General features: G+C 35.5%; 1 protein-coding gene across 1 annotated transcript; it reads right to left on the bottom strand.

Moving 5' to 3' along the window:
• Nucleotides 1-491: 491 nt before the first annotated feature.
• Nucleotides 492-6,758, bottom strand: LOC140339458 (uncharacterized). Its single transcript, XM_072424183.1, has 5 exons — nt 6,665-6,758; nt 5,939-6,142; nt 4,500-4,571; nt 2,028-2,315; nt 492-1,318 (listed from the first exon to the last, which is right to left on the bottom strand). Exons 1-5 carry the CDS (start codon nt 6,723-6,725, stop codon nt 588-590), a joined length of 1,356 nt encoding a protein of 451 aa, XP_072280284.1. The 5' UTR covers nt 6,726-6,758; the 3' UTR covers nt 492-587.
• Between the last annotated feature and the right edge of the window lie 6,473 nt (nt 6,759-13,231).

The raw sequence follows: 13,231 nt of genomic DNA, 5'->3' as shown, positions 1-13,231 counted from the left end.
CCCCTGTATCCTGGGAACAATTATCATTGGAGGAAGAGGTAAAAAAACATACCCCAATCACCTGTTTTTGTTACAACTCTCAGAGTTGGGGAATTCTGTTCACTTTGGAAAGATTTTAATCTAACTTCCTGTTGCTAGAGGCAATGGCAATCAGTACTGGGAAGCTGGTGAAGACTGGCAGAATTTAGTAAATTTAATGAGGTTCAAACTTTAATAAACTCCATTAGTTCTTTTTTCTACTGAATTTAGCAGAAATAGCTTAATGATTGGAGGAAAACACAGTCATGTGATCTGTTGCATGTCCATTTCTCTCTGGAAAAGCATATTTAAATAAATGCTATATGGGAAGCACTGTAATAACTATATTCTATGATTATGAAAAGAGGACCTAAAAATACAAGAATGAAATGTATATAATTTAGCAGTACATTACTAATAATTTTATGACAGGAGGTTTCATTTTGGGTAACAAAAAGAACAATGACAAACTCTGAGGTTTTAAACATTTTAATGCTTGTTTTTTTCTCTACATATAACTAAGTTGGTGTTTGTACTACATGTTCTCAAGACTAATAATATTCTTCAAATTAATTTTCCCTTTCTCCTGTTCCTTTCCCCTTTCCTTTCTTATTCTTTTTCCCTTTGCCCTTTTTTTTCCCTTTGCTTTTTGTCCCTCCTTCTCCATTTGTTTGTTGTGTTTCTAATTCTTGTCCATTTTGATTGTTACCTCCAAAATTTGGCATCATTTGAGCAGACCGTTTTTCTCTGAAATGCTCATTTTCCTCCGGAACTTGTCCTTCATTTTCTTCCTCATGATCCTTATTGCTTTTCTCTAGTCCTTTACCATGCCCCTTTCCATTCTTAGCCCCTTTTCCATGCTCTAATCCTTTCCCATGACCCTTGCCATTCTTAGCGCCTTTGCCATGCTCTAGCCCTTTGCCATGGCCTTTGCCATGTTCGGCTCCTTTGCCATGCTCTAAACCTTTTCCATGACCCTTGCCATCCTCAGCTCCTTTACCATGACCCTTCCCTTTTCCTTTTCCTTTTCCTTTTCCTTTCCCTTTTCCTTTGCCCTTGCCATGCTTATCTCCTTTGCCATTTTCTTTTCCTTTCCCATTGCCCTTGCCATGCCTATCTCCTTCATAGTCTTCATCTTCATGGCCTCGGTCTTGATCCTGGCTTTGTCTATGTCCTCTGCCTTGTTGGTCATTATTATCATCCAATTCTTCTCCAGGACCATCTTCTTGCGTTTCCAGTGCTCGTTTTGGCCTGTGTTCCTCCTTGTCTCCAAACACTGACTTCTTATAATCATCTTCATCTGAAAATTAGGAAAACAATTTAGTTTCTATGCATATCTTTTTAGAATACAATTAAAATTTACAATGCTTATGCAACAGTAATATTGTAAAAATGAATATAAAAATTTTTTTTTATCAGTGATTTATGGGTTCTGATAGCATTCTATAACTGTCCATAACTGGGCATGTTATATAGTCTATATATGTATAGAACCTTACTAGAAATTGTACTTATGAGTTGTGTGAATAAATCACTGCATTCCCAAGAAATCCCCAAATTGTAAAGCACATAGGTTCCATGTAACAAACATTCTTGAAACATTGTTCTTGGAGGAAGCAGGGAAGAAAAGATGTAAGAACTGTAGTTGCTAATTTCCACAGGTATGTGGAGTAGCGTGGAAATGCTATTACACGTGGGCAATCAGGTGGGGGAACAGATAGTTTTTATTTATTTTAGCAGTGTTTATTGACCTTTTAAACATAGGGGAACCCTTGAAATAACTTTCAGGTCTATAGGGAACCCCTGTTATAATGCCTATAGCCATAGCTCACAGTATATTAGTTTGGTGGTCAGTAGTAAGAATGCCTCTTACATTGCTCCTTACAGATAGCCAAAAAGAGGAACATCCTAATCTACTCATAAATTTAGAGCTGTGATTGTTAGATAAAGCCTTTATATTACAACTTCCATTGCCCTGTTTGTTAAAACAATTCTTGCTATGTACTTACTAAACACTGGCATCATGCACTTCTTCCCACACATGGTCCTGCAGCACCTCATTTGATCATTACAATCTCCATCCGCACTGCACTCAGCCTTGGAAGAAAGGTTTTCGAAAAATTTGTGATGTTTTCCTTTCTTTTGAGGACAGTCTTTGCCACCACCACACTGGCCTTCTTTGTGCTGTTTATGGAGTTTGTTTTTCCAGGCCTTATGCATACTTTCTTTAAAATCTGGGTGAAGTTTGAGATAATTTTCAGGACACAGCCCCAGTTTCTTGTCATCTTCGGTCTCCTCTGGTAATACAAAACCATTAAAAGTTAATAATACTCTGTACTTGTTTACTACATTTGAATGATTACCAATAATGGCCAATATGATCACATATCAATAAACTAGTCACCAGATGTGTACGTTATATTTGTGTATTATAGATTAATATTGGTTGGCTGGGTTGAACATTTGTTAGTAAATACAAATCTAGCAGTTGTACAATACCAGAAGATACACTAAAGGTTCATTTATGCAGTATTGTTAATTTCATTTGTGTGGCAAATGATCAATAAGTGTTACAACAAATGTAAAGGATATAACAACCTAAAAGCACAATTGTAATATATTGCTATTTACCATTTCTTAGTTGTGGTGCATGCATTTGTTTAACCTTTAGACTAACAACATTATAAACAAGCACATGATATGTTAATCGTACTGGAATGAAATTTCCTTGTAACTATAAGGCCCTGGTCAGCATCAGTCCTCACCAGACACCAGTCCCCCAATCTAACTCTGCAGTCTTTACCTATAGTGACGCACAGCAAGGAATAATCGCGCTTCCTAACACTAACAGTGTTTGAACGAAACTACAACCTCAAACGTTGTTAACTTCCTCGCAGCAATCTTCTGTAAACTTCTTATTCCCTTACCCCATGTAATGGATGAGAGGACGATTTGTTTGTAGTTTATATTATGGGGAACTCTAATGCTAACCATGGCATGGGCATGAGTGAGCCTAACTACACAGGTACAGAAAGTGCGGTTTATATAGGATTCCCAAATGAAATTTGCAGCCCAACTAAACCCAAAATCTAACAAAGGAAAATTCTGAAAGATAGAGGGAAGCATGTCTTGCAAAATGTTGGTATTATCTTTGGAATTGAACTATACAAATTAAAAAAAAAATGTGTGTGTTGGGCTGCAGTTTTCCAACGTTGCACACAGCCCTGACTTCTTATTTATTTTTTGGGCTTAGATCCCCTTGGATGATAAAGAGAAGGTCCTTGTTCACTGTCATGAAAGTGTAATGATATTCTTGTGCTACCCTTGAAGTCAACAGTCTTTTAACAAGTGGTTTACTTCACAAACTTTTGCTTGCACTAGACTAGAGGCATGGGCCTCCAACATTCAGTATTATTGGTTCTTTCAATTTTTCCCCGGTCCAATCTTACTGACTCTTCATCACCACTTCTCTTGTATTCTTATCTTGCTGTCTCACGCTTCACCGGTAATAAGTAAAGCTTTTCCTGTTAGTGGTCAGAGCAAGAGAAACAGCTTCATTCAGGCAAAGACCAGGTCATTTCTATCAATATTCAGTCAATATATAAATCCAACATTACCTAATAGGTTTGCTTCACGATGTTATTTTTATATTGAATCTAATATTAAATCTATATGTAAATATTGACCACTGTATGGTAAGCATTAGTAAATGCAATCAGACTAAAAAAGAATGATCAAATAACAGAACTTGCAGTTAGCTTTTCTCAATTACAAAAATAAGGGATGCAGTATACTACTTTAAACTCTAAGCAGTGCTAACATGTTAATCTATCTAATGTTTAGTTAAAAGTACTGGGTCAATGAAAAACATTAAACTTACATTAGTTTATTGTTAGCTCTTCATGCAGTACAAATATTGTCTCCTTTCATCAAGGCCATACATAGATATCAAGTACAGAAGACTTCAGTAAGTACTGGATATCATGCTTAAGAAAGAAGGGAAAAATTCACAGGCAAAAAGACAAAAGGTTGGATCATATCCTGGAACAACTCTTGGTGAGCCAAGGCCCTTGACGTATCAGATGGTAAACCGGGATGAGTTTTGGAGGCTGCACCTTTATTGAACATGTGTTCTCCTATGTCTTATGCTCCTAGGCACTTTTAAAAAATGGCTTGGTTGGCAACACTTAATAGGGGTTTGATTTTGTTGGTTGGTTTAAAACATGGCAAGAAATCATGTATGCAATAAAAATGAGCCTGGATGGTTCGACCAGACACATATACTATATCTATACTTTGCTCTGTAATCGCTATATTCATTCAAGTGAGTGCCTTTCAAAATTGGTGGTAATATTGGTCATAGTACAAATTTTTTGTGGGCATCTTAAAATGTAAATCCATATTCATGTATACATTTACAACTTTTCTTCTGCATGGATTTCATTTGACATACAGAATGTATACATACAGTGTACTCTTACCATATGGTTCCGATGATTCCTGTGTCTTTATCTCTTCATGTATTAGTTTCAGTGTCTCCTCTGCATTTTTCTCTGAGGACAAAACACAAGATTAATATTTAAAAAAAAAATTCTTCAGCTTCAGCAATCTAAAATATATATTTTAAAGGTCAGTCCATCTAAAACCTGTACCAATATCTTTTGGACTTTGTATTAATTTTATGTTGCTGGAAACACAGAATGGCAATTATGGCAGGTAGATCTCACTGTTTTATAATCAAAGACATTGAAGCCAGTGGTTGACCAGTCCACTGAATCCCACCCGTACATAAAGTATAACTTTTAAGCTGTTCTAAATCCCCCCTCACAATTTTGTTATGATCAAAAAATCGTAATTTATACAAATTAAAAAATGTAGGGTGCATGGAACAGAATGTACAGCAGAAGGATCGTCGACTAAATATTGGCCACCAGCACCCTATGCTCCCCAGGCGGGAGTGGACTGAAGTGTACAAGAAATACATAGCACGGCAATATCAAGTTGAAGTTCCTTCTTCTTACTCCATTGTGAGTGCAATAGTACAATTCAATTTTATTTTTGATTTTATTAAACTCTAAACTATGTCAATGCGCTCATGTTTTATGTTTGTCTCACTGTGAAATGGGAGTTGGTATTCCATCCACCCAAAGTTTCAAACACCAGCAGCAGTCAGGATCGCTATTAAGCTCCATACACTACAAAGTTAATGAAGTTTCACTGATGTTGTTTGTAGAAGTCATTTAATCACAGAAACAGCATGTTGTACAAATTATGTATAGACTTTAGCGTCATTCTGCAAAGTTATTTAAATTACTTTAGTAAAGGAGCAGCTCCACTTATGTGGCGCCAAATGGACATGAGTAGCCAAGATATCTAATTTTAGAAAATCTTAGCTGCTGTAATAAAAGGTGATAGGGTGTGTAAATTCAGTAACGAGTCCTTCAACACCAATATCTTCTTTTAAATCTGTCCCAAATGTAAGGCCCACCTTATTGTGCCTCACCCTACAATAACAGGCACTACCACAGACCTCAGTGGGCAATATGGCCAAAAAAGCAACTGGTCATTGATAGGTAATTTAATTGTATTAGAAAAACAGGGAAGTCAAGGTTAATATGTTTTTACCTATACAAATTAATTACCATTGAGTGTGAAAAATCACACAAAATGTTTTTTTGTACCATTACAATTTTTTTTTTTGTTTAATTTTTAGTGCATTTTGCTGAAAAAAAATTTGCATCTGTAGTATATACGTAAGTGCATAAGACACACAATAAAAGTGTTTTACAAAAATTGGAAAAAAAAAAAAACATTACATTCTAGAAAATATGTATAGAAAGGAATGAGAAAGCAAACAGAAGCAGAAACTGCAAATGTTTTAAAATAAAAAGGGTGTTTGTTCTGGATGTATGCCACTTACCAGTAATCGGCCTCATACATTTCATTCCACAAGGCGAGTGGCAGCATAACCTATTTTCTGGACAGGTTTGATTTTCTGAGCAGCTAGGAAGTTTACTGAAATCAACAGATGTGTCTTTCATCATCTCCTTGACCTTCCTAAACTCATCAGGATGCTTTCTGTAGTATTCATGTGGGCAAATCTGTTCACCATCATTGGCATTTACTAGAATAGGAAACAAATAAAATTAAATGTATTGTTATTTTAAAACCCCAAATGTTTTTTAGATTCAGACTGAATGGGAAAATGTTAAAACTGCTGTTATGACTGCACTAGTCTTTGGATTTTTGTTGGGAAGATCTTCCTTCATTTCCTGTCCCAGTGACTATTGTTGCTTAGACAGAAATCAAGGCGAAATCTATCCAAAGAGGTCTGAGACAACCACAAAAATCTTTGTTGAACCCTTTCCAACTCTACTTCATTTTTCCCCTTCAACCACCATTAGGTCAGAGTTAAAAGGTTGCAACAAATGGTACAAAATACCTAATTTACTTAAAATGTTTACAATACTTAAAATTTGTAATGATTACATTAATAAAGTTAGTGTACAAGGTCTCAGACAGAATGGTGGCTAAAATGCCCTAAGAACTATTTATTAATTTTTTGATGCATACTCTCTACTATATTAATGCATACAGGCTTTTATAAAATGTTCTGGTTTTCCTAAATAAATAATATTCTTCATACCTTCCACAAGTAAACTTGTAGCAGCAACGAACATCAGCGTAGCAAGAATTCCAGCCTTCATGGTGGACCGTACAAAAGCTGCCAGCCCGGAGAAAAGAAGTGGACGGCAGTGCTTAGATCTAGGCTGAGTTCTTCTTTTTATACAAAACGAAGACTGCTGCATCAAGGATCTGATCATTACCCTTATATCATACAATTATTCTGCTTCACAGGTTTTTAAATGAACACATTGTTTGTAACCTTTTAAGGTAATACTTATCGTTATATGCAATGTGTTAGGCTTTGTTGGACCTGTAACAAAACACCTCATTGAGGAGGGTTATGAAAATTTCATTGTTTATTACAGCTTTTCCTAGTTGTCTGTCAATGTCTTTACTGATGCAAAGCATTTACTTACATGATGCACTAATTTTCACATACGTGTCTGTACATATTCACTGCGTGTGTGCATACGTCTGTAAAAAGGGAAAGCATGGCATACTTGATGTGAGCAGCTTTTTTGAGTTATTTTCACAGTATTTACCTAAAATAAATTCATGTCTCTATTTTATTAGATATATAATCAATGGATTAGACAATGGCTTCGTTTACATTCAGTGTTTTCCCATTTTACATAAATCTTCATAAAGGTGCGTTACTTATCATTATGCTTACATAACGGGCCGACAATTTGTCTTTTCCTATCTTCTACCATTTTAACAGACGTTGTGATAAGATATCAGTGATGGTAAGGCTACATACACACTTGCAATGCTTCTTGTCCGATAATCGACTCAGGGCTGATATCGGACGAGAATCTGGCATGTGTACAGCTCCCGTCGTCCATCGTCCGAAAGACCGTCTTGGTAGATCCTTGGACAATGGATGACGAACGATCATAATAGAAGCGAAGAGGGAGAGCGCACAGCAGGGTGCCGCTCCATCGTTCTCCCCCTCCCCTCTCCATAGGGCAGAACTGTGATGTATGTACAGCACTCATTCATGCATTGTGCAGTCCTTAGTCGCTGGAAAGGATCGTGAAAGATCCTTTCCAATGACAATTATTGCGCGTGAGTATGCAGTTTAACACAAATCAGTCTCTTGTTTGGGGCGAATCGGCCAATTCAACAGGTAATATTTATAAACAATTTTCTGTGTGAATGTTGTCCATTAGCAAAAAGGTGCAAATATCACCCTTAAGAATTTAAGTTTTCTGCAAGTTTGGGTATTTTTGTAATTTACCTGTGTTTATTATAGAACAATTGGGTGTATTGGTTTTCCTTTCTAACATTCAGTAAAACAAACCTGATGTTCAAATCAACCCCCACTGAAGTTTATCATCAAAGAAAACTAGGTTTGATTTATTCACATGTAGATTTTATTAAAACGTATGGTTTATTAGGATACCTCATTGCATCTGATGCTTTGCTTTGATCCTAGAAATAGAATAACAGAATCATGGAGGTGGGTATATCAAAATATCATTGCATGTAAAAAAATAAAACATTCTGAAGTGGCGTACAAAGGTATTTTCTAATTGTTCTGATTCCTTGTAATAAATCAAATTCGTCATACAGGAAAAACATCTACATGGGTATTGCTAATAGAACCTTCCTCAGTATTAAAAATTGAATTCCTGTTAATGTTACTATACAGATCCAAGTTAGTTATCAGGACACAGTTTAGTAATGCAGAGTACAATTGGTTTATACCATACAAAACCTGCTCAGGTGTACAATACAGTGCAAAGCACATATATAGAGACTGCAGGACCCAGCCTTGTCCCAATAAAACCTGAAGTTCAAAATAAATCCTTAAAGTGCATCACATCAATATTGATATTGATTCTATATTGATTGGTTTCAACAGTTAAAGATGAATAAGGTGTAAGAACCTAAAGTAAATTTAAATTACAAAAGTGTCCAGTACACTGGCCACATGAGGAACAGAGGATAAAACACATATATACTAAATTTATATATCAACACTTCCTCATGACATTGAGAGTCAGCCAACCGGCCCATACTGTCCCATTAGTGTGATAGACAGTCTCAGTGGCCAAAAAGAAAGTACATATTTACTGGGAAGTGTCAAGTGCTTTCATTTTAGACTGCTGCAGGATTCACAACATAAAGAGCACTTTGGAAGATCTTGGAGTGTGCAGACAGGTACTTCAGGCAGTCAGTTTATCATAGCGTATCCCCGACATATATTTTACATTGAGGGTTAATGCAGTTTCTAGCTTTGGAAAGCTATGCAAAATGGCATACAATCTTCCAAATATTGGGACTTTAGGATTTCACTTTTGACCTAACCTTAAGAGATAATGCTTGGTTCTATTCATAACAAAACTTGGCAAGCGAAATAATAATGAATCAAATGTAGTTCTGCTGAAATTAGATATTTATCTGCCCTTTACAAATCAATTCATAATTTATTTTCTTGAACTTTTTGAAAGGTTAGTATATTACTGACTCATATCCATTGGATTATTGACGGACAGTTATAATTAATTTGACTAAAGTCAAATATCAGAGATCATTTGATTAGTACAATCAATTAAAGTAAATATTAAAAAGTGTTTATATATTTTAGAACTGATAAAAAAAGTGAAAAAAGGAGTGATCCCTTGTCTACTATTCCACCTACACAGATATAACAGAGGGTGCCCAGCAATTCATGGTACCGACTTCCAAAGAGCTTCTTCAAAAAATAGGAATAAAACTTTGAAATGTATTGACTGTAATATTCTTTCCTACGTGTCTTTATACAATATACAGAACAATACTATTGAGAAACTGAGAAAAAAGAGCAGTATTTGTAACAAACTAAAAATTTCTTGATGATGTTTCATTATACACATTGAATAAAAGACTAAATTGTTTTCTTTTTGCAAAAAACACATATTTTTTGTTTTGATTTACCTTTGCATTGAAAAGTCTTTTTTTGATGATATGAATTGTCCTTAAAAGTAGATGAAAAAAGTAGAAAATAAATATCAGTGTTAACATTTTAGATGATGTTTATATCTCTATGGGTTCATTTCAATGGCTGAACCCTTTGGATTTGATGTATTAGGTGGTACAGAGTGGTTAGAAAGGAAACTGAATGTTTACTGAACGTAGTAAATATGGCGAAGCTGTGTTTATATTAACCTCCCTGGCAGTATGAATACTAAGTATCTTTAAATGTAAAAGCGGTACATTTAAAAATACTTAGTATTTAAAATTTCCTGCCTCCTGGCCACATGGTCCCGCCCTCCATCCACAGACTCTCGTGCGGATTCCTGGCCGGCATCTGCTATCTATGGCCTCGCGTCCCCCAATGTTCACACACCTGGGATGCAGGGGATTGCCAGGGGAAAAAAAAGTTGGGCATCGCTGGAGGACGCCACAGGCACTGCTGGAGGATGCCGCTGGAATTTGGGAACCAGGTAGGTAAACTCCCTGGCAATTCCACCCTGAGCTTGGCTCGGGGTTACCACTTTTGGTATGGAAAATTCACCCTGAGCCACACTTGGGATTTCCGTCGGGGAGGTTAAAGTCCATCTCCAAAACCCATCCTTCACCTAAACCTACCTCCTGATCGCCTATATCCCATCAAGAAAGAAGATATATATTACCTAAAACTTTCTAGGTCCCTTTAAAGGGGCAAAGATACACCTGCCCCAGCTAGTGCAAAACAGTATCCTCTTGGTGATGTCATCACTGCTCATCTTCTTCAATTCAAAAAAGGACTTTGCCAATGGAGTGCCAATGGTAGAGTTCTAAATCATGCAGACTGTGATGTGCATACCTAAAGATAGATCCCACTGTAAGTAAATAGAAAAAAAGCCCAGATAAGGATAGAAGTGCCACATAACCAAAGTTAAAGTTCTTTGTTTCAATTGTAGCTGTATATAATGATATATTCTCCAGTAAAGATGCCCTGACAAAGTTAAGCATATCCTGAACAGTCTAAACTTTTCACATATACAGGTTGACATTCAAAAATCCAGCAACCTCTGGACCTGAGGAGTGCCAGATTTTCGCAAATTCAAGATTTTTACGGTTATATAAACTGTATATATTTAACAGAAAATGACTACCTGTACAGTCCTTTAAATGGATGCTGAATCCATAATGGGGCTATCCAAATAAATGAAAAGGAATGAGCAGGAAAGCACGTGCAAGCAAGACCCAACAACTGATTCTGGAGTACAGCGCCATCAAAACATAAAGGGTGCCTCCAGAAAACAGTGTAAATTTTAAAATGCGCTCTGAAATCCAGCCTGAAAATCTGAAGGAACCAGATTATCAATGGCTAGATTTTTGAATGTCATCCTGTACAAGTGTCTATTATTGATTTTTTAAGTTACATAACAGATAACTTGTGACATTTTACAGTAACAATGTGATATACTTACTGGTGATAATGTTGCCCGAAACCCACCTTTTAGTATACACAGCTGATGAAAAACTAAAAAAAACAACGTTCAGTGAATAATTGGAAAATGACGAATGTAAAACGATCTGTTGGGAAAATATTGCATAGTGTTTGTCTTCAGTGGTGTGTACTGTGTGATCTCACACGTTGTCCTTCCATACATCTGTCAAGAAGTATTTCATTGTAAGTGTCATGGAAAGTAAACTGTCTATGTGGAACATGAAGGTAGCTCTGTCAATATATGCTACTTTAGACAATGCAATCTCCATTGCCTACATGAATGTTGTTACATACTGAAGTTGGTCAATTCTTTTACATGTTAATTATGGGTTTTCATGTCTTTAAGTTCATTTGGAAATACATTTTCAAAAGTATACATCTTGAAGTATTTTTTCAGCAACCAAGCTTAAAGTGTATGTAGTTTAATAAAGTAAAGTGGTATAATTAGCTCATTGTTTCTTTGAAAATGTAGTTATGGAGCCAGCTGTAAGTAAATTGGTAAATATATAGTATATAATTATTATATTAAAGTGTGTATATGTTTGTTACATGTTGAACGTGCCATGTTCTACTCTCTGTAAAGTCCTATTTAAGAGGGTGACCATCAGCTTTCAGCAGAAAAGAGGTCACTTGTGTTGTGGTCAATGCGCTCAGCTGATTGATTGCCAGTTGACTTAACCATTTTGTATCTGAGGCTGTGACATTTTTTGGCTTCAAAGTTAAAAACTCAAATGTTCTCTGATGTTTATGTACGCGTTACCTTGCAAATGTGCAGGGTACAAGGTTAACATAAACTACTACCCCCAACCCTTTACATGACATGATCCCTTATTACCTTTCCCTTTTTCCTTCTGTCTGGTATATGTATTTTTGAATTGTTAAATGTTAAGTATGTATTTCACGTTTAATGTCTAGTATTAGGTGGATGATTATTCTAAATGTGTTACCAAATGTTTGATTATATATGATGTATACTGTTTCCTTTTTTGTTCTTTATCTTTATTGTTTTTTTCGTTTTTGTTACAGAAACTTCTACAATAAAGAATGTTATATAAAAAAAGTTTGCATTGGGAGTTTTATCAAGTAAACCTTGCTGTGTTAATCCTGTTAACGGGCAGAATTATATGTGTCATTGTTATTTTGGCTATGTTTAAAAATTAAGCACTTTAATTTAACTTTTAAATTTTATACATGATCATTCAACTACATTCTGGGATATTTTATATAGAGATATAGAGATTTGTTAATTGCTACTGCTGAAGGGTACTTTACGTGGACTAGCAAAAAGCTGAGAGAATGGTAATACGAAAAAGGAGCAAGGTACAGGTAACACAAGTGACCTTTTTTTTATTGTGTTACAATATATAAAAGTATTGCACATTATAGTGTGAATGGGCCCTTTCTCTTTTAGACAGTTTACACAATTTTTAACATGCAAAGTATGTGAAGTACATCTAATATAGATCTTATTCGTCCTTATATTGGTTTACTATATACCTATACAAGTGGATTCTTCTTGGCTTTCATTTAATAAATCATATGTATTTGATACTTGATTGGAATTCATTCTTTTTTTGTAGAGGCATGAGCAGAGGAACATTGATTTATAACATAATGTTGTTCATTTCTTACCATAAATGAATCACAGCACCATTCTGGGCATTTACATATATGGGAAAGCTTGATTTATCTTGGTCAAGTGTTGGTAAACAATCTTTTGGTAAAACAAACCCTTATATAAAGACTGTCAGTACCTTAATATATACTTTATCAAATATTGGAAGGGACTGAATTTCAATAATTAAAATACTCACCATGTACATGTGTAGACTATTTCTATTATACATGAACAAATATATGTTCTATATATGTTTATCTAGTTATATTGTCCTGTTTCAAATAAAATATTAACACTTAGCATTAGAATTTCTTCTTGTTCTAACCACATAACTGACCATTCTAGATTTGTAGCTTTATCCTCCACCAAAGTTTCCATTGCCTGACTGGTCTTGCTTACTCTGAAAAATCACACGCAGTACAATGTTTGAACAACTAAAATGACTAATTGTGGGAAACCAAGTCCTGGAAACCTTTATAGAAGTATAGACCAGATCCTCCTCTAGTTTTAGGTGAATAGTAGGGGTGGGAGGGGCTATATGTTTC

Source organism: Pyxicephalus adspersus, chromosome 10 (genome assembly GCF_032062135.1).
Source record: "Pyxicephalus adspersus chromosome 10, UCB_Pads_2.0, whole genome shotgun sequence".
NCBI classification, from domain to species: Eukaryota; Metazoa; Chordata; class Amphibia; order Anura; family Pyxicephalidae; genus Pyxicephalus; species Pyxicephalus adspersus.
Note: the sequence above shows the minus strand (reverse complement) of the source record. Positions and strands in the feature narration are given on the sequence as shown.

Excerpts from the sequence above, each read along its gene's own strand:
- LOC140339458 (XM_072424183.1), bottom strand. The coding sequence starts at position 6,725 with ATGAAGGCTGGAATTCTTGCTACGCTGATGTTCGTTGCTGCTACAAGT. Across the intron at positions 6,143-6,664 it reads TACAAGTTTACTTGTGGAAG|TAAATGCCAATGATGGTGAA; the intron begins GTATGAAGAATA and ends TTCCTATTCTAG. Across the intron at positions 2,316-4,499 it reads GGAATCATCGGAACCATATG|AGGAGACCGAAGATGACAAG; the intron begins GTAAGAGTACAC and ends TTGTATTACCAG.